Source organism: Oncorhynchus mykiss, chromosome 14 (genome assembly GCF_013265735.2).
Source record: "Oncorhynchus mykiss isolate Arlee chromosome 14, USDA_OmykA_1.1, whole genome shotgun sequence".
Classification (NCBI taxonomy): domain Eukaryota; kingdom Metazoa; phylum Chordata; class Actinopteri; order Salmoniformes; family Salmonidae; genus Oncorhynchus; species Oncorhynchus mykiss.
In genome coordinates, this window is record NC_048578.1 from 18,151,245 (window position 1) to 18,174,249 (window position 23,005).

General features: G+C 40.4%; 1 protein-coding gene across 1 annotated transcript in view; it reads left to right on the forward strand.

Annotated features, from left to right (window-relative positions):
- The window catches only part of LOC110488935 (relaxin family peptide receptor 1), a 91,853-nt gene that overhangs the window by 46,610 nt on the left and 22,238 nt on the right, over positions 1 to 23,005 (forward strand). Inside the window, exons 3-4 of the mRNA XM_021561419.2 lie at positions 2,266 to 2,349; positions 22,308 to 22,413. Coding sequence (XP_021417094.1) covers positions 2,266 to 2,349; positions 22,308 to 22,413 — 190 coding nt within the window. The remainder of the gene's footprint in view (positions 1 to 2,265; positions 2,350 to 22,307; positions 22,414 to 23,005) is intronic.

Consider the following 23,005-nt stretch of genomic DNA (forward strand, 5'->3'; position numbering starts at 1 on the left):
TGATTTTTCCCATATGTGAACCTTAGATGCATGTTATTAAAATACATTATTTTAGGAATTAAAATATGAACATTTTGATTTGGTAAATACATGTTTCTGAGTATCATCAAGGCATATATAGACATTTAGACTTGACAATGATGAATACATATAATTAAAACTTCCAAATAGTAAAAACAAATCATGTGAAGTGTTATATAAAATACCTTATGTCATTCCCTTTACATCTAAAATCGGACATTTTATGATGTGGTGGTAATGTTATTTCTGCTTGGGCATTTGGGAAAATCGATAAAAATCTTTATATTCTTAAGTATGGTCTCTGCCACCATTAGATCTTGTTTCCAGACAGAGTGGAGAAAATATTCAGATAGATAAAAAGCATTTTCAAGAGGTTTCATTTTCAAAACATTTAACATCCAAAAGTGCCCGTGTTTGCAAAATCAACCCTTAATTAATGTTTAGCCCCTTACAGTGCATTGATTTGCTGTCATTATGCCATGGGCCAGGAAGTCACTGATATGACTATATTGAATTAAAAGTTTGGAATGAATAAGACTGAGTTTATTAACTCTTTAGATGAGGAAAAACATAACATTCTGACGACAGTCACTCATAACTTTAATATTACTTGGTTTTGAAAGGATGTCTGACACTATTTGAAAAGGTGACACAGGTTTCCATAGCAGTAGAGTTGAATGCTGTTTCAGCACTGCCAATGTGTGTGAATGTGTCTCTATACACCATATGAGTATGCAAATCACAATCACATGTTAGTATTGAGTATAAGTGGCCTTGCATGATATTTTCATAATGAAATAATGTATTTGTGACCGTGCTCTCCACAGGGAATTTATTGAACCTAATAGCAAATCCACTGGGATTGCATCTCTTTAAAAACCTTAAAATAAGAAAATTAAATAGTTCCACATGTTGGAAATAATAACTTGAACATATGTGTTTTAGAAATCTGTTGTTGAATGGTATACCTTGATTTAAAAATGTTTGTGTCAATATACTACAAGGAAGTTATTGGACGTATAGCAACCAAGCCCACAAACACTGGATCTTATTAAAAGCCTTAAAATAAGTTTAGCTCAACAAAACAGGGAAATAGTTGCTCACGTCGCAAATAATTGACATATGGTTTAAAAAAAATGCATTTGCTGATTGATTTCGACTGTTGTTGAACAGTACACTTTCACCTGACACATGATGAGATGCAGCCTCCATGTCATGATGATATTTTAAAGGTCGACTATTGGGATTCCGTAGTGCAAACTCTACTGGGTAGCTGCCATTTTAATCATGCGAAGAGCTCAGCAGTTCAGCCATGCGACGTGATATGGGTTGAGGAAGGTATTTCACTCAGAAACTACATGGAGGGTTCTATTGGTCTAATTAATATGAGTAGGATGTAAGAGTTGTATTATCAAAGTATGTCACATCCATTTGGGCATGAAACTGGTGCGTGAAGCCAGGATACAGAGGAGGTTGTTACTCACTAAAAGACCATACTGATCCCCATAGCAAATAGCCGAAGAAAGCCCATAGCTTTAAGGCTCTAACTTGAATGTTATCACTGAAGCAGAAAATCAATGCTGAACTTTTGAAATCTGTGACACTTGTGATTGATGATGCTGCATTAGGTTGGAAGGCAGCTAAAACAGCACATCCATTTGCACTGGTAATGAGGAAGCTGTTAGAAATGACACACTTTCCTTGTAAACATAATTACTTCTTTCTGTGTCTAATTTTTTTAAACAGATCTTTTGAGATGGATTGACCTAAAAGCTTGTAGTATTTATATCGGCAAACCCAAACTTCATTCCAGATTGATCTACCGAAATAGGCAATCTATTTATCTTCTCATGGTTCAACGAATGAGCCCTGGAAAGCCTGTCCCCAGATCTGTTAGTGTTCCTGCCAACTTCATTGCTGTCATTGTCAAGCCAAACATGGCAGCTCCATAAGGAGTTGGCAAGAGAGTAGAAACAGATTGACATCAAGGCTAAGCCCCAGACTTATTGAGGGAGACTCTACAGTGTCAAAACTTGAAGCATACTGGCTGGGTTATGGATATCAAGTTGATGCCAGGCTGAAAGTAGTTTATTCCTGCTGTCTTGTAGAAGGCATTAAATGACACCTTGGCCTGCACGTCTAAATTAGTAATAAAGGTATGGTACAACATTGATGTTTGCTGTAGGGTTTTACTTTGTATTATTTCTGATCAGTATAATAATGTGTTGATATTTTGTTTCCTAGGAGATAACAACGGATGGCCCCATCTTTTTGACAAGTATTTTGGGATGCCCATCATCGACATCGGGACCAAGTCCGATAAATGCTGTAAGTATATGAAAGTTATCCTTTTAGTGCATTGGGCTAAATCAGGGTCACACAGAGTGTTTCTTGGTAGTCTTTAACAAAATCAACATTGTTATAAAAGTATACACAAATAGAAGGCCAGAGTTAGGGACCAGAACAAGTAGACATAGAAGTTGAAGCTATACTAGCAGAACACATGAGAAGACTGTTCATTTAAAAAAAAGACACCTGTACCATGTCAGATAAAGATATTTAGAGTTTGCATCCCAATATTACACTTAATATACAGTACCAGTCAAAAGTTTGGACACACCTACTCATTCAAGGGTTTTTCTTTATTTTTACTATTTTCTACATTGTAGAATAATAGTGAAGACACCACAACTATGAAATAACACAGAATCATGTAGTAACCAAAAAAGTGTTAAACAAATCAAAATATTGTATATTTTAGATGCTTCAAAGTAGCCACCCTTTGACAGCTTTGCACACTCTTGGCATTCTCTCAACCAGCTTCACCTGGAATGCTTTTCCAACCGTCTTGAAGGAGTTCCCGCATATGCTGAGCATGTGTTGGCTGCTTTTCCTTCACTCTGCGATCCAAATCCCAAACCATCTCAACTGGTTTGAGGTCATCTGATGCAGCACTCTCCTTCTTGGTCAAATAGCCCTTAAACAGCCTGGGGGTGTGTTGGGTCATTCTCCTGTTGAAAAACAAATGATAGTCCCACAAGCGCAAACCAGATGAGATGGCGTATCGCTGCAGAATGCTGTGGTAGCCATGCTGGTTAAGGGTGCCTTGAATTCTAAATAAATCACTGACAGTGTCACCAGCAAAGCACCCCCACACCATCACGCCTCCTCCTCCATGCTTCACGGTGGAAACCACACAATGCAGAGATCATCCGTTCACCTATTCTGCGTCTCACAAAGACACAGCGGTTGGGACCAAATATCTGAAATTTGGACTCATCAGACCAAAGGACAGATTTCTACCGGTCTAATGTCCATTGCTCGTGTTTTTTAGCCCAAGCAAGTCTCTTCTTATTGGTGTCCATTAGTATTGGTTTCTTTTGCAGCAATTCGACCATGAAGGCCTGATTCACACAGTCTCCTCTGAACAGTTGATGTTATGATGTGTCTGTTACTTGAACTCTGTGAAGCATTTATTTGGGATGCAATTTCTGAAGCTGGTAAGTCTAACTCTGCGGCAGAGGTAACTCTGGGTCTTCCTTTCCTGTGACGGTCCTCATGAGACCAGTTTCATCATAGCGCTTGATGGTTTTTGCAACTGCACTTAAAGAAACATTCAAAGTTCTTGAAATGTTCCGCATTGACTGACATTCATGTCTTAAAGTAATGGTGGACTGTAATTTCTCTTTGCATATTTGAGCTGTTCTTGCCATAATATGGACTTGGTCTTTTACCAAATAGGGCTATCATCTGTATACAACCCCTATCTTGTCAGAACACAACTGATTGGTTCAAACGCATTACAAAGGAATGAAATTACACAAATTAACTTTTAACAAGGCATACATGTTAATTGAAATGCATTCCAGGTGACTACCTCATGAAGCTTGTTGAGAGAATGCCAAGGGTATGCAAAGCTGTCATCAAGGCAAAGGGTGGCTACTTTGAAGAATATTACATATATTTTGAGTTGTTTAACACTTTTTTGGTTACTACATGCTTCCATATGTGTTATTTCATAGTTTTGATGTCTTCACTATTATTCTACAATGAAGAAAATAGTAAAAATTAAGAAAAACCCTTGAATGAGTAGGTGTGTCCAAACTTATGACTTGTACTCTGCATCACTGTCACATGTTCTCCCTCTCCGGCCTCTAGGTCACCAGGCTGCTGATTATTGCGTACACATGTCACCATCGTCACGTACACCTGTCACCATCGTCACGTGCATCAGCGCCTCATGACACTCATCTGGACTCCATCACCTCCTTGATTGCCTGCCCTATTACTGTCACTCCCTTTGGTTCCTTCCCCAGGCGTTATTGTTTTTGTTTCTGTTTCATGTCTGTGTGCTGTTCGTGTGTCTTGTTTTATTTATTAGATATTCACTCCCTGTACTTGCTTCCCGACTCTCAGCGCACTCCTTACAGAATAACGCCTCAACAAAGGAAAGCATCAGGGAGTGTTTGTTTTGTTTTTGTGTTGAGGGTGATGTCGGGTCCGGGTGTCAGTACTGGAGCTACTAGGTCGGCCTCAGCCGGTTCGTCACTCTCATGCCTCAGCTGGCTTGACAGGTTCCCAAGCCTCGACGGGTTCCCCTGCCTCAGCTGGCTCGACAGATTTCCATACCTCAGCGGGATTGATAGGCTCCCATGCCTCAGCTGGCTCGACAGGTTCCCATGTCTCAGCTGGCTCGACAGGTTCCCATGCCTCAGCTGGCTCGACATGCCTCGGCCAACGCACCTGGGGAGTTTTCAATCGGTTCGTTAGGCTCTCACGCCTCAACCGGTTTGCCAGGTTTCTGTCCCTCAGCGGAGGCGACCGGTCCACTCCTGATCCCCGGGATCGTCCCTTTGGTTGGCATCCTGCAGCTGGAGCTTCTTCCCGGGGAGGTGGTACTGTCACGTATGCTCTCTACGGCGCTCTAGGCCGCCATGCTCCCATGCCTCAGCCGGATCGACAGGTTTCGCTCTTCAGCAGAGGTGACCGGTCCACTCCTGATCCCAGAGATCGTCATTTTGGTTGGCGTCCTGCGGCTGGAGCCGCGCATCAAGGAGTGGGTACTGTCACGTGTGCTCCCTCTCCGGCCTCTAGGTCAACAGGCTGCAGATTATTGCGCACACCTGTCACCATCGTCACACGCATCAGTGCCTCATGACACTCACCTGGACTCCATCATCTCCTTGATTACCTGCCCTATTACTGTCACTCCCTTTGGTTCCTTCCCCAGGCGTTATTGTTTCAGTTTCATGTGTGCTGTTCTTGTTTCTTGTTTTGTATTATGTTCCATTTATTTATTAAATATTCGCTCCCTGTACTTGCTTCCCAACTCGCAATGCAGCGCACTCATTACAATCACAGAAGACTGAAATATAACAAAACCGTTTGACATAGAAACACCAGATTTTTGTTGTTAATTTTTTTTTTATTAATAATTGTGAAAATATTAATCACATTCCACCCATGAGGCCACTAGGTCATTTGACTGCAGGAAAGGGCTAGTCAGTGTACTCTGCCTTGCCTTGTTCCAATATCCATTATGCTTATGACAGGTAAGTTGGGTAAAATGTATTCAAGAACCAATGAGCAAGTATATTAGTGCAGAATGACAACCTACCTACTGGATCAGTAGCTTTGAATAAAACACATATCCATCCATCTTTTTTGTGGCAGTTTTATAACTTCACAATTCAGCAGTCTAGAGGAACATTTCTTGAAGACTTCCTGAGAGGAATACTACCAAGCAAATACACATAGACATGCATTCGGAAAGTATTCAGACCCCTTCCCTTATTTCACATTTTGTTACACGTTACAGCCGTATTCTAAAATGGAGTAAATACATTTTTGCCTCATCAGTCTACACACAATACCCCATAATGACAAAGCAAAAACAGCTTTTTTGAAATGTTTGAACATCTATAAAAAAAGAAATGCCTTATAAGTATTCAGACCCTTTGCTATTAGACTCAAAATTGAGCTCAGGTGCATCCTGTTTCCATTGATCATCCTTGAGATGTTTCTACAACTTGATTGGTGTCCACCTGTGGTAAATTCAATTGATTGGACATTATTTTTTTGGATTGGATATTATTTCTTACACTGTTACCCCAGGAAGTCTTAAGTCTTATTACATACAGCCGGGAGGAACTATTGGATATAAGAGCAACGTCAAATTACCAACATTACGACCAGGAATACGACTTTCCCGAAGTGGATCCTCTGTTTGGATCACCACCCAGGACAATGGCTCGGGTTCCAGTAGGCGACCCAAAATAACGGCGCCGTAGAAGGGGCAGACGGAGCGGTCTTCTGGTCAGGCTCCGTATACGGGCACATCGCTCACTGCTCCCAAGTATACTACTCGCCAATGTCCAGTCTCTTGACAGCAAGGTAGACGAAACGGCGCCGTAAAGGGTCTGAATACTTACAGAATCCTTACAAACTGAATACTTACAGTTGAAGTCAGAAGTTTACATACACCTTAGCCAAATACATTTAAACTCACAATTCCTGACATTTAATCGTAGTAAAGATTTCCTGTCTTAGGTCAGTTAGGATCACCACTTTATTTTAAGAATGTGAATTGTCAGAATAATAGTAGAGAGAATGATTTATTTCAGCTTTTATTTATTTCATTACATTCCCAGTGGGTCAGAAGTTTACATACACTCAAGTAGTATTTGGTAGCATTGCCTTTAAATTGTTAAACTTGGGTCAAACGTTCCGGGTAGCCTTCCACAAGCTGGTGTAACTAAGTCAGGTTTGTAGGCCTCCTTGCTCGCACACACTTTTTCAGTTCTGCCCACACATTTTCTGTAGGATTGAGGTCAGGGCTTTGTTATGGCCACTCCAATACCTTGACTTCGTTGTCCTTAAGCCAATTTGCCACAGCTTTGGAAGTGTGCTTGAGGTCATTGTCCATTTGGAAAACCCATTTGTGACCAAGCTTTAACTTCCTGACTGATGTCTTGCGATGTTGATTCAATATATCCACATAATTTTCCAGCCTCATACCATCTATTTTGTGAAGTGCACCAGTCCCTCCTGCAGCAAAGCACCCCCACAACATGATGCTACCACCCCCGTGCTTCACGTTTGGGATGGTGTTCTTCGGCTTGCAAGTTTCCTCCAAACATAACGATGACCATAATGGTCAAACAGTTATATTTTTGTTTCATCAGACCAGAGGACATTTCTCCAAAAAGTACGATCTTTGTCCCCATGTGCAGTTGCAAAACGTAGTCTGGCTTTTTTATGGCGGATTTGGAGCAGTGGCTTCTATCCTTGCTCAGCGCCTTTCAGGTTATGTCGATATAGGACTCGTTTTACTGTGGATATTGATACTTTTGTACCTGCATTCTCCAGTATCTTCACAAGGTCTTTTGCTGTTGTTCTGGGATTGATTTGCACTTTTCCCACCAAAGTACGTTCATCTCTACGTGACAGAACGTGTCTCCTTCCTGAGCGGTATGACAACTGCGTGGTCCCATGGTGTTTATACTTGCTTACTATTGTTTGTACAGATGAACGTGGTACCTTCAGGCATTTGGAAATTGCTCTCAAGGATGAACCAGACTTGTAGAGGTCTAGTTTTTCTGAGGTCTTGGCTGATTTCTTTGATTTTCCCATGATGTCAAGCAAAGAGGCCCTGAGTTTGAAGGTAGGACTTGATATACATCCACAGCTACACCTGCATTTGACTCAAATTATGTGAATTAGCCTATCAGAAGCTTCTAAAACCATGACATCATTTTCTGGAATTTTCGAAGCTAAAGGCACAGTCAACTTAGTGTATGTATACTTCTGACCCACTGAAATCGTGCTACAGTGAATTATAAGTGAAATAGTCTGTCTGTAAAGAATTGTTGGAAAAATTACTTCTGTCATGCACAAAGTAGACGTCCTAACCGACTTTCCAATACTATAGTTTGTTAACAAGACATTTGGAGAGTGGTTGAAAAATCAGTTTTAATGACTCCAACCTAAGTGTATGTAAACGTCCGACTTCAACTGTATGTAAATTCGATTTTTCAGTTTTGTATTTTCTGAAACTGCTGTACCGTGGGTCTATTTTCTGCTGATGCACAGTGAATTGAATATTCATTCAGATTATTTATTGGACATCCATGTAATGTTTGTTAGTTTGGGCTGAATTATGTTCATAGACTTATGCAGACAGTGAAAGCTTTTACATTGCCAATTAAAGTAATAATAATCTGTCCCACATGCTCTATAATTGTTTACAGCACTCAATAATTGTTTTCTGCATATATTTTAGTTTACGTAGGTTCAGAAGCTGTTAAAACCTCTTGATACTAGCCATCCCGGATCCGGGATCGTAAATACAGCCTCAAGCTATTACCATAACGCAATGTTAACTATTCATGAAAATCGCAAATGAAATGAAATAAATATGCTAGCTCTCAAGCTTAGCCTTTTGTTAACAACACTGTCGTCTCAGATTTTCAAAATATGCTTTTCAACCATAGCAAAACAAGCATTTGTGTAAGAGTATTGATAGCTAGCGTAGCATAATTGTTTACAGCACTCAATAATTGTTTACTGCATATATTTTAGTTTACGTAGGTTCAGAAGCTGTTAAGACTCATAAAGTGAATGTAATATCAGAGACCTTGAATGGTTGCTTTTTTCCACCGAGGGTATTGTATCTCAAATCAAATCAAATTTTATTTGTCACATACTCATGGATGGCAGATATTAATGCGAGTGTAGCGAAATGCTTGTGCTTCTAGTTCCGACCATTGAGTAATATCTAACAAGTAATCTAACAATTTCACAACTGCCTTATACACAGAAGTGTAAAGGAATAAGTACATAAAATATATGGATGAGCGATGGCCAAATGGCATAGGCAAGATACAATAAATGGAATAGAGTACAGTATATACATATTAGATGAGTAATGTAGGGTATGTAACATTATATAAAGTGGCATTGTTTAAAGAGGCTAGTGATACATTTATTACATCCAATTTTTAATTATTAAAGTGGCTAGAGATGAGTCAGTATGTTGGCAGCAGCCACTCAATGTTAGTGATGGCTGTTTAACAGTCTGATGGCCTTGAGATAAAAGCTGTTTTTCAGTCTCTCAGCCACAGCTTTGATGCATCTGTAATGACCTCGCCTTCTGGATGATAGCGGGGTGAACAGATAGTGGCTCGGGTGGTTGTTGTCCTTGATGATCTTGTTGGCCTTTCTGTGACATCGGGTGGTGTAGGTGTCCTGGAGGGCAGGTAGTTTTCCCCCAGTGATGCGTTGTGCAGACCTCACTACCCTCTGGAGAGCCTTACGGTTGTGGGCAGAGCAGTTGCCATACCAGGCGGTGATACAGCGTGACAGGATGCTCTCGATTGTGCATCTGTAAAAGTTTGTGAGTGTTTTTAGTGACAAGCCGAGTTTCTTCAGCCTCCTGAGGTTGAAGAGGCACTGCTGCGCCTTCTTTGTCACACTGTCTGAGTGTGTGGACCATTTCAGTTAGTCCGTGATGTGTACGCCGAGGAACTTAAAACTTTCCACCTTCTCCACTACTGTCCAGTCGATGTGGATATGGGGCTGCTCCCTCTGCTGTTTCCTGAAGTCCACGATCATCTCCTTTGTTTTGTTGACATTGAGTGTGAGGTTATTTTCCTGACACCACACTTCGCTTATGTAGGCTATTTTTAGTGAAGTCATGAACAGTTCAAAAGTTTGTCTATAAAAAGGTGTTGTCAAGTGAATACAAGAGAAGAGTTCTCTGAACAAGTCAATCATTAATAAATTCAGTTTCAACAGGGAGACAACCTCCAGCGTATAATCATAGAAAAGTCTAACAATATTATGAAACTACAGGATGATAATGTGATATTACATGAGACACATTTACTGTGATATATTCGAGAGATATCAGTATCATTTTACGTTATGACTGCATCTATAAGGTGCTATGAATCAAATCGGTCACATACACATAGTAACAGATGTTATTGCGAGTGTACCGAAATGCTTGTGCTTCTAGTTCCAACAGAGTAGCAATATCAACAAGCAATCTTAACAATTCCACAACAAGTACCTAATACACACAAATCTAAGTAAAGGGATGGGAAAATAATATGTATATATGGATGAGCAATTACCGAGCAGCATAGGCAAGATGCAATAGATGGTATAAAATACAGTATGTACATATGGGATGAGTAATGCAAGATATGTAAACATCATTATTAAAGTGTCATTAATACAGTGACTGGGGATCCATTTGTTGGAGTGGCCAATGATTTCAAGTCTGTATGTAGGCAGCAGCCTCTCTGTGTTAGTGATGGCTGTTTAACAGTCTGATGGCCTTGAGATAGAAGCTGTTTTTCAGTCTCTCGGTCCCAGCTTTGATGCACCTGTACTGACCTCGCCTTCTGGATGGTAGCGGGGTGAACAGGCAATGGCTCGGGTGGTTGTTGTCCTTGATGATCATTTTGGCCTTCCTGTGACATCGGGTCTATAAGAAGCTGCTTCAATTAAAATGTTACTGTTACTTCATCGTTAAAGGTAGAGTCAGTGATTCACCTGATTCACAAAGTAAACAGCAATATTAAGCCGACTTCTGTAAAAGCTATGAGTGTGAAGAGTACGGCTACACTTCTCCGCTGTTTTGGTCCTGCAGTTGCTCTGTTGCAACAGAGTAAAGCACACCTGTGCATGCCTCACGATATGCTGTTGTGGTGACCATATTACCGCCACACCGGCAGTCACTAGTCATGAAGTAGTCAAATTCCATGTGATTGTTTAGTCATGGTAATTAGTCTTCTCCAAGCTCTGATGCTGCTGATTGTCATTAGTAGCCAACCAAACTTGCTAACTGCCTGGTACTTACTTAGCTCTCTACTGTCCCTGTAATCACTCTGACATCAATGCAAATGTTATCGAAAATCGAATCAAACTCTTCATGAGAGCCCATTAGCTCATTTTGCGCAACATTTCTATAGGCTATGAAATTGCACGAGAAAACAGAGTGATGGCCTCTATTAAAAAGAGGAGGCTCCCATCAGCTTTCTATATGCTAGAAAGCTATATTTGTTTCTCAAATACTTTCCTAATATTAAGGTAATATTAAGTACATTGCTTATCTATACAATGAGAGTATAGCCTACCTGGCTGGCATGAAAATGAATCATAGGAAAAGCGTCCTCCAAGTGCAGAGATGACATGGATTTTTTCCCCTGCCCCGGTTTTGAGACAGGTGCATGATAATGGTCCATTCTAAATCAAAATAAATTTCACACATCTATTATTTTATATATGTGTTACGCTCGTCTGATGAAGAAGGAGTGGACCAAAGCGCAGCGTGGTACGTGTTCATGATATTTATTCAAATCTCAACACTAGAACAAAAATAACAAAGCGAAAAATGAACAGTTCTGCAAGATAACTAAAACTATACAGAAAACAACTACCCACAAACCCAGGTGGGGAAAAGGCTACCTGAGTATGATTCTCAATCAGAGACAACGATAGACAGCTGCCTCTGATTGAGAACCACACCCGGCCAAACACAAAGAAATAGAAAACATAGAAATAAAGAAACTAGAATGCCCACCCTAGTCACCCCCTGGCCCATAGGTCTATATGTTTTGATAAGGTTTGTATCATAACTAAAGTGGCCAAATAACTTTAAGCACATTAATCTGCTTTACAAGTGGTGTAGAGCCTTACTGGCATACATAAGCGGCGCATGAGTTTCAAGTTTGGGGAAGATCATTTTCACCATAAAAATGCACCTTCATAACAAAAGCATTACATGGATAATCGCATTTGTGGTCACTTCTGATAATGTTTTTTTCCCGCTAATGGAACATTTGTGCTTATTACTGACGTAATATTAAGAAATGGCGTAATCGTTTATCAACATTTTAATCTAAAAGTTCTGATCTGTTGTGTCAGCCTCATTGTGTAAAAAATGTTTTTTTTATGCTGGTGTTTGTATTAATATGGGATCTATCGCATCCCACAACTGTCCCAGACTATGTTTGTTATATTTATTTCTCGCACAGAATATAATAGGTCAACTTTTGTACTATGGGGGATAGTAGATTGACATAGGCTAGTGCCTTTGCTGTTCCTTCCTTAGGCCTACTCATCTTGTTGGCTGACGAAAAGTAAATGTGGACAGTTCTTCAAATATCTTCAATATGCACCTCGGAATTGGAAACAACGTGCACAGTTGCGTCCCCGATGTGTCTGTTCTTCACTTGTAGCCTGTGAGAAAGACCAGACGTGATGGAGAGATTTTGGAGAACAACTAAAATGACCTTAATAACTCTAAATGAAGCATATAGGAGTCCCTATTTCTTTGTTAACCACAAATCGTTTGTAGAAAATATCCTTTCTATTTTATTCCAAATGTAGATGTTCCAAAGGACTGCATCAGTGACTTTCATGCTATGTGTGAAAGTCAGGAGATGCTAAATGTGTTTTATGTTAATGAACGGTCAATTACCATGAGACCGACAGTTATTTGCTTGACAATCACCGGCTGATGAAATTTTGTGACCGCCACAGTCCTATATTTGATTGCATCGACTTATATCACACTTTAATTTAAATGTACTTTTTGTTCAGACTCAAGTCATGTCATGTACCACTGACTCCAAATCCAATTCCCTGCAAACATGAATACAAGTTCTGCAATATTGCAACCCAACTATTTTATATTTAACCAGGCAAGTCAATTAAGAACAAATGATTATTTACAGAGACGGCTTGGCAAGAGGCAAAAGGCCTCCTGTGGGTACAAAACTGACAGTACAGACAGAAGACTGGCAACAGCACAAACACAACAACAAACAAACTGTGTGTGTGTGTGTGTGTGTGTGTGTGTGTGTGTGTGTGTGTGTGTGTGTGTGTGTGTGTGTGTGTGTGTGTGTGTGTGTGTGTGTGTGTGTTTGCAGGCATGTGTGTGAGAAGGAAAACAACATGCTTCCTTACTTAAGGCAAAACAAACTAGTGACATTCAATGACAACTAGAAACACCTACGTCTCAACAATCTATTTGTCCTTTGAACTCCTCCAGGGAAACCAGGTCCTGGAGGTGTAGGCTGGCTTAGAGGGAATTCCAAGACCAGTGTTATGAATAATGAAAGGACCTTTTTCCATGCTCTGTTCAAATTTTCAGGACTGTTAGAATAAAACAAGAATGATCTAATGTGTTTTCATTTCGAGGTAGAAGAGAGGATTCCTGTCCTTTTGTCACAGACTGAAGACCCAAGTAGGAAGCATGTATCATTGAGGGTTTATCCCATTGATTTGGCCTGAACAGCCTTGCAATCTCAACCCACTTGTATGAATTTCCTCTCAGTGGTTATAGCTGTAGTGAAAAATGCATTTTTGTACTCAAAATAGATGTTGAGCCTTCCCTATAAACTGCTATTACCAACATCTCATGGCAACCATTTCAATTGAAATGACATAACACATATACATTCCCATGTATACTGAAAAAATATATAAAGATAACATGCAACAATTTCAAAGATCTTACTGAATTACAGTTCATATAAGGAATTGATTTAACTGAAATGAATTCATTAGGCCCTAATCTATGGATTTCACATGGCTGGGAATACAGATATGCATATGTTGGTCACACAGGGGCGAGGATCATAAAGCCAGTATCTGGTGTGACCACCATTTGCCTCATGTAGCACGACACATCTCCTTCGCATAGAGTTGATCAGGCTGTTGATTGTGGGCTATCGAATGTCTCACTCCTCTTCAATGGCTGTGCAAAGTTGCTGGATATTAGCTAGAACTGGAACATGCTGTCGTACACGTCAATCCAGAGCATCCCAAACATGCTCAGTAGCTGACATGTCTGGTTAGTATGCAGGTCATAGAAGAACTGGGACATTTTTAGCAACCAGAAATTGTGTACAGATCCTTGTGACATATTGCTGTGCATTATTATGCTGAAACATGAGGTGATGGTGGTGGATGAATGGCACAACAATTACATCACGGTATCTTTGTGCATTCAAATTGCCATCGATAAAATGCAGTTGTGTTTGTTGTCCATAGTTTATGGCTGCCCATTCAATAACCCCATCGCCACCAAGGTGTAAATTCTCTAAAACAATGTTGGAGGCGACATATAGAAGAGAAATTAACATTAAATTCTCTGGCAACAGCTCTGATGGACACACCCGCAATCAGCATGTCAATTGCACGCTCCCTCAAAACTTGAGACATCTGTGGCATTGTGTTGTGTGGAAAAATTGCACATTTTAGACTGGCCTTTTTATTGTCCCTACAAAAGGTGCACCTGTATAATGATCATGCTGCTCAAACAGCTTCTTGATATACCACACCTGTTAGGTGGATGGATTATCTTGGCAAAGGAGAAATGCTCATTAATGATGTCAACAAATGTGTGCACAAAATTTGAGACAAATAAGATGTTTGTGCATATGGAACATTTCTGGGATATTTTATTTCAGTAGCTTTCTTATTGGACCCCCTTGGGGTCCACATTAAATGAATTCATATTATTAAATCAAATCAAATGTATTTTATATAGCCCTTCTTACATCAGCTGATATATCAAAGTGCTGTACAGAAACCCAGCCTAAAACCCCAAACAGAAAGCAATGCAGGTGTAGAAGCATGGTGGCTAGGAAAAACTCCCTAGAAAGGCCAAAAGCTAGGAAGAAACCTAGAGAGGAACCAGGCTATGAGGGGTGGCCAGTCCTCTTCTGGCTGTACCAGGTGGAGATTATAACAGAACATGGCCAAGATGTTCAAATGTTCATAAATGACCAGCATGGTCAAATAATAATAATCACAGTAGCAACAGGTCAGCACATTGGGAGTAAATGTCAGGTGGCTTTTCATAGCCTATCATTGAGAGTATCTCTACCGCTCCTGCTGTCTCTAGAGAGTTGAAAACAGCAGGTCTGGGACAGGTAGCACGTCCTGTGAACAGGTCAGGGTTCCATAGCCGCAGGCAGAAGAGTTGAAACTGGAGTAGCAGCACAGCCAGGTAGTCATCATGCCAGGTAGTCCTGAGGCATGGTCATAGGGCTCAGGTCCTCCGAGAGAGAGAAAGAAAGAGAAAGAAAGAGATAATTAGAGAGAGCATACTTAAGTTCACACAGGACACCGGATAAGACAGGAGAAATACACCAGATATAACAGACTGACCCTAGCCCCCCTACATAAACAACTGCAGCATAAATACTGGAGGCTGAGACAGGAGAGGTCAGGAGACACTGTGGCCCCATCCGATGATATCCCCGGACAGGGCCAAACAGGCAGGATATAACCCCACCCACGTTGCCAAAGCACTGCCCCCACACCACTAGAGGGATATCTTCAACAACCAACTTACCATCCTGAGACAAGGCCGAGTAAAGACCACAAAGATCTTCGCCACGGCACAACCCAAGGGGGGGCGCCAAACCAGACAGAAAGACCACATCAGCGACTCAACCCACTCAAGTGGCGCACCCCTCCTAGGGACGGCATGGAAGAGCACCAGTAAGCCAGTGGCTCAGCCCCTGTAATAGGGTTAGAGGCAGAGAATCCCAGTGGAGAGAGGGGAACCGCTCAGGCAGAGACAGCAAGGGCGGTTCGTTGATCCAGAGCCTTTCCGTTCACCTTCACACTCATAGGCCAGACTACACTCAATCATATGACCTACTGAAGAGATGATTCTTCAGTAAAGCCTTAAAGGTTGAGACCAAATATACCATGTTTAGGTAGCCATATTCTCTTGGGTATTTTGTGGGTTCTTGTCTATGTGTAGTTGCCTGTTAGCACTCATGTGTATAGCTTCACGGTTCATTCGGTTGTTTGTTATTTTGTTAGTTTGTTTCAGTGTTCATTCGTTCAATAAATTAAGAATGTACGCTTACCACGCTGCGCCTTGGTTTCCTCCTTAAGATGGACGTGACACCGTAGCGTACATGTAGATCTGTACGGCAGGACCAAATCGGAAAGATAGGTAGGAGCAAACCCATGTTGTCACATTCTGACCTTTATTTCCTTTGTTGTGTATTTATTTAGTATGGTCAGGGCGTGAGTTGGGTGGGCAGTCTATGTTTGTTTTTCTATGATTTGGGTATTTCTATGTTTCGGCCTAGTATGGTTCTCAATCAGAGGCAGGTGTCATTAGTTGTCTCTGATTGAGAATCATACTTAGGTAGCCTGGGTGTCACTGTGTGTTTGTGGGTGATTGTTCCTGTCTCTGTGTTTTGCACCAGATAGGGCTGTTTTCGGTTTTCACGTTTCTGGTTTTTGTTAGTTTATTTAGTTTGTTCATGTGAAGTGATTTATTAAAACATGAGTCAAAATGACCACGCTGCGCTTTGGTCCGCCTCTACGTCAATGGAAGAAATCCCTTACACATGTAGTGCTTTCTAGGTTAGCAGTAAAACCTCTAAATCAGCCCTTGCCTTAACAGGAAGCCAGTGTAGGGAGGCTAGCACTGGAGTAATATGATACATTTTTTTGGTTCTAGTCAGGATTCTAGCAGCCGTATTTAGCACTAACTGAAATGTATTTAGTGCTTAATCCGGGTAACCGGAAAGTAGAGCATTGCCGTAGTCTAACCTAGAAGTAACAAAAGCATGGATTAATTTTTCTGCATCATTTTTGGACAGAAAGATTCTTGATATGTTAGTCAAAAGAGAGATCAGGGTCCAGAGTAACGCCGTGGTCCTTCAGTTTTATTTGAGACGACTGTACAACCATCAGGATGAATTGTCAGATTCAACAGAAGATTCAACAGAAGGTTATTACACACTCAGGTTTGAAAGGCCACACAAAGGTTTATTCATTGTTATTGTCTTGAAGTGATATGGTCATATGTATTTTTTTCAATGAACATTAGAGCAAAATGGTCATAAAATATGATAGAAATGAATAATGAAAGGAGTCCTCCACTGTCTGGAGCAATATGACTCCTTCAGTTGCTTTACCTTCAATAGGTCCCAAAATCTAATATTTTTCTCAAACTAACCATGTTCATTACTTTTGGGCATGGATATGAAGATGGATATTACTTCTCTGGATGTATCAAAGTGAAAGTATTTATAGGGACATAATTATGTCTTTAGTTGTTGCCAATCAGTGCACAATGCAAAATGTCACGGCATCGGAAATGAGTTTTCATTATTAATAGACGATAAGAGAATCACATTTATGAGGCCTTTCATCAGATGTCCATATAACAGTCTGTATGATATGGGGTGTGCTCATCTACAATTAGTGCTCTTCAAAAGTATTTGACAGAAAAACATAATCCTAGTCCATTTGCTCTCTCCACATCCATTTCATTCACATTTCATTGTTATTTAAAAGCATGTTCTTTAATATAGTTTTATCAATCTGCCTACACTGATAGACTTTCCCTTCTGCAAATTTTCTCCGGAATCTGTTGTCAGTGGTGATTTTAGTATGTAAATCTTGGTGTGGCAAATTCAACATATTTGTTTATGCATTCCAGCAAAGCAACTACACAACACACAAAACTAAACAATACATAATAGTTGCACTATAATGGGAACAAACGGTGCCCACACACTGTTAGGACCTACATAAAGCTGTCCCAACAGCAGAGCTTTCCTTCAGCACCATGGAGTGAACTTAAACAAATCCTTGTGGATTTGTGTAAGTCGATAAGAGCCGCATTCTCCTTCAATAATAACAAACGCCAAAATGAGTTTTGACTTTTGAACCATACACAAACATTATTACATTTATGTTAATTGAATTCATGATGTTTATTCTTATATCATTAACAATTAGCTCTAAGTATAAGCAAATGCAAGCAAAAGTGCTGCAACGAGGTAGGCCTATTCATTCAGCACTTTAAAAATGGACCCCGACAGAAATTCAAATAGATTCCTCCCGAGTGGTGCAGCGTTCTAAGTCACTACAGACCCGGGTTCGATCCCAGGCTGTGTCCCAGCCAGCCGCGACAGGACAGACATGAGGCATCACACATTTGGCCCACCCTCTTCCTGGTTAGGGGAGGGTTTGGCTGGCCTGGATGTCCTTGTTCCATTGCGCTCTAGCGACTCCCTGTGGCGGGCCGGGTGCATGCCCTCTGACTTCGGTAGCCAGTTGTACGGTGTTTCCTCCGACACATTGGTGCGGCTGGCTTCCAGGTTAAGCGAGCAGTGTGTCAAGAAGCAGTGCGGCTTGGCAGGGTCGTGTTTCGGAGGACGCATGGCTCTCAATGTTCGCCTCTCCTGAGTCCGTACGGGAGTTGCAGTGATGGGACAAGACTGTAACTACCAATTGAATATCACAAAACTGGGGAGAAAAAGTACATTTTTTTACAAAATAAATCAATTTAAAGAGATGTTAGTTCAGATAAATTCAGCAAGATGTTGAGGCCTCAACTTTACTCTTCCTTAAGTCACCACATAAATACACCACACAGATAGAGAGAGAGAGAGACTTGGCTAGCCTACCATTTAAATTATTTTACTAAGCGGTCTAAAAAGGAAGGAAAATACAATCATGAGAATCCACTTTTATATACAATACACTGACGCACAGACAGCGCATTGCGCAAACATAACAAACATCACAATATCAACTGGAATGACGTGTCTATTACTGAACTTTTTGTTGAAAACAAATATTTGAATGAGAAGAGATTGTCACTGGCAAACATGGTTACAGACCAAACAACATTACATAGTATCTCCTCCTCGTCAAGAAAAGCACATGCGCTAATTATAATACACAAAGTAAGCAAAACAATGAAATCCTTCCAACATTGCCTAAAGTTATGAATAAGATACTAATGAGATAGGCCGTTATAAGCAATAGGCCTATAACAATTGACATGTACAAACTATGGCATAAGGGAATGATGAGCGCATAAGATGCAATCCGTAATTTTGATGAAGACATTAATTAGCAAGCTAATGGACATAGTCAATATTACTATTTGTTCAGCACTTTTGAAATGTACAGCGACAGAATTCAAAACATGGTTTATCAATGCCTAATCTCCCGTGGGCAGATTATGTGTGTAGACCAAAGAATCTGCCGGCACTGAATGGGATGCTTGAGATATTGAGATGCATTAGTTCTGGTTTGTGGGTTTTTGTCACTGGTTATTTGAACGTATCAGGATTGGGCAAAGGCGGTGCTTAAACGGATTCACCTCGAGTTCTTTGCATCTGCCCACACAGATCAAAAGGGGGGGGGGGGGGGGGTGCTTTAGCTGAGATCTTCCTTTTGGAGGGTGGAGACTTAGTTTTTGCAGGAACTCTCAATTTCTAACACATAGGAACACAGATTTTAATCATGCAGGTTAACTATTTACACACAATTTGTGGAAAACTTGGTAATTTGGGGAATGGTAACAATGCACAGTAAAAAAAAAAAAATTTTTTTGGGGGGGGGTACTTTTTACTTATTTTTCTCCCCATTATCCAATTGGTAGTTACAGAGTGTGCAAAGCTGTCATCAAGGTAAACGGTGGCTACTTTTTTAGTTCCTACATGATTCCATATGTGTTATTTCATAGTTTTGATGTCTTCACTATTCTACAATGTAGAAAAAAAGTACAAAATAAAGAAAAATCCTTGAATGAGTAGGTGTGTCCAAACTTTTGACTGGTACTGTACATCAGAAATTCATCCAAGAGAATACTGTAAATCTCCTTTAGTCATTTACATAAACCATGAGTATATAAAGTATTCATTATACAGTCATGGTAAAAGTATTTATTACACAGCCATGATACAAGTATTAATTACACAGCCATGATAAAAGTATTTATTACACAACCATGGTAAAAGTATTTATTACACAGCCATTATAAAAGTATTTATTACACAACCATGATAAAAGTATTTATTACACAGCCATTATAAAAGTATTCATTATACATCCATGATACGCATTAATTAATGATGAGCTACTTAGAATATTACTATACTTAATGATGTATTTGACATAGCATATTTTAGTGAATGGTTAAACAGCCATGGGTGAACAATGCCTTCGGGTTATATTTAGCTAATTCAATGAAATCACTCTATGGCTGGGGTAAGCCAGTAAAACATGAGGGGGTTGAACTGGCAAGTAGATGACAGGGCAGTATAGCATGAGGGGGTTGAACTGTCAAGGAGATGGCAGGGAAGTAAAACATGAGGGGATTGAACGGGCAATTAGATGGCCAGGGTTTCAGATCCAAGGTATGTGCTCTTAGTGTCTCCAGAGCCGCGGCACTGCAGCTGACCCTTCAACTGACCCTGTGCTCCTCCCACATGTTTGAGTTAGTTGTTTGAAACCCTGTTGTGTACTGTAAGGTCAAAGGTAGAACAACTATAATAACTTTACATGTTGACGAAAACTTACTGAACTATACTAATTTAGCATGTAAACAAAACGTACCGACTGAAGCAAGGTTTTGATATAGCAACTGCTTCACTCCAATTCGCCTGATGTCCCTAATATCCAATTCTAACATTCAGATGTCTTTATTTATTTAAGTTTGTGGTTCTGGAACTGAATAATACAGGCCAGATGGAAGTCTAGCGGTTTCGAATGGTCCATTTGTGCTGCCTCCCAGAGGCATTAAGACAGTGCTTTAAACAGATGAGGATTAGTCAGACATCTCCTCGCTAGAACATTCCTAAAATGTCCTTATTTAGTTTCGGAATAATGCAATTTAATTTTAACCACGACTGACATGCTATCAGATAACAAGCAATAAGCGTTTCCTGATTGAATAAACAGGTTTGTTTTCTTCCAAGACTGTGCATATAATCCTTTGATTATATTTAATGTTCTCTGAAATGTCTTTGTTACAGAGTTACAGGTTTTCAATCCATTAGTAACTTTATTGTTAGTAGGACAGAGGTCACTGATAAGAACATTTTAAAATTGCAAATTTCCCGTCTTTCAAAAATACTTTTGAAATGAGTGAGGAATATGAGATTTCACACTTCAGGTCAAATGCAAACCTCCTCTTCATTTTAGTCATTAGATATGCATTGCATTAGATGTCATTCTTCCTACAGATGTTTCTTTCTTTGAACATCAGAACATGATTCAAATGTGCCCTCAACAGTACATCAATATTAGACTGCTGATTTTCATTCTTCCCATAATTTAGTCATGACACATTATAAGTGTACTCTATGACACTGATCAAAAAAACAACAAGTAATGAAAAAGGAAATCAACACCACAGAACTTGAAGACATGATTTGAATACCCTTGGTATTTTAATATTCCCATTCCTTTATGCCTGATTATAATTCCCCTCAAATATATAGGATTCTTTTCTGATGATATCCACTTTACTGTATCCTATATCAAACATGGTCCCTTATCCATTTAAAAATGTCCTGCCTGGAACCTGGACTTCTTGTCTTTGGCAAATAATACCTAAACTACTCACATAATCACAGTCATCCTCTCTATTCCTGGAACCTCCGAGTCAGCCTCTGACATGAGGCCCCAATTCAACCGATTGCAGCTTCGCATTGTGTCCCTGTGGCCGTTTGTAACGGTGTTGAGATTGTGCCGTAATCTCATTCCACATCTTGAAATGTCTCCGCTAGTGCTATCAAATTGGTACCTTTTCGGTGGAGTAATGGGCAAATACGTTGTCTGGCAGGGGGTCACGCTCTGATTTTAGCCTTTGAAAGAACAGTGTGCCCAGACAGGGAAGGAAGCAAAACTGCAGAGCAAGCACAAGTCACGTGTCTCTAACGTACATAGGCAGTGATTAAGACTGGTCCCTGATGCTCTCCTATGTCTCTCGGATCTTATTTTTTTTATTAGTTCACTGTTGATACAATCCCAAAATGTTTTGTATGTCAGCAGTCAAAAACGTGAAAGTCTAATGTCTTGCCTATGCATTTTGAGACTGTAACAGTGGGTGGATTAATTAAGAAAATAACGAAAGATAGTTTGTGAGTGGATTTTCCCTTTAACGCTAGTTCTATAACAACAATGTTGTCCAAATTCCTTGTTGTAATTTATTTTCATTGCTATCTTTTTTTGGTCCAGTATGACTCGTGGATGTGCATCAGGCACAGGAGGCTGCTGAGGGGAGGACAACTCATAATAATGACTGGAACTGAGCGAATGGAATGTCATCAAACACATGGAAACCATGTGTTGGATGTATTTGATACAATTCCACAAATTCGGATCCAGCCATTACCACGAGCCAGTCCTCCCCAATTAAGGTGCCACCAACCTCCTCTGGCGTTAGACAATAACATATTCTTCCTCTGTCTTCTCTCTTCCTCCTCCAGTGCTGGGGGCTGTTCCAGAGCCGTGCCAGTGCAGAGACCTGGAGCTGGACTGTGACGGCGCCCAGTTTCACCATGTCCCAGCAGTGTCCATTAACGTCACCATGATGTGAGTTGACACACACACACACACACCTTTGAGGAGTTCATAAATAATATGCACATAATGACACTCACTCACACACACACACACACCTGATAGCCTTCTTCGTTGAGACATTTGCATCTGACTGGAAGTGTGCATACTTTCTTCTGTTTCTCCGGTGAATTGGAAGAGAAAAAGGATTTAAACAAAGTGTCTCGCTCAGTTAGCTAATGAGTGTCTTGATGGAAGTTTGTTTGTGGAGGTTGGTTTAAGTCCTAGGGCTGTTCTCTGCTGTACTGGAACAGTCTTTTTGACAGAGGAAAATGAGACTTGAATCTCTTTACTGAAGCCTGCTGAAGCTTACTGAAGGCTACTGGAATATCTCTACTGAAGCCTACTGAAGCCTACTGGAATAACTTTACTGAAGCCGTCTAAAGCCCACTGAAGCCTACTCGAATATCTTTACTGAAGCCGACTAAAGCCTACTGGAATCTCTTTCCTGAAGACTACTAAAGCCCACTGAAGCCTACTCGAATATCTTTACTGAAGCCTACTGAAGCCTACTGGAATCTCTTTACTGAAGCCTAATAAAGCCTACTGGAATCTCTTTACTGAA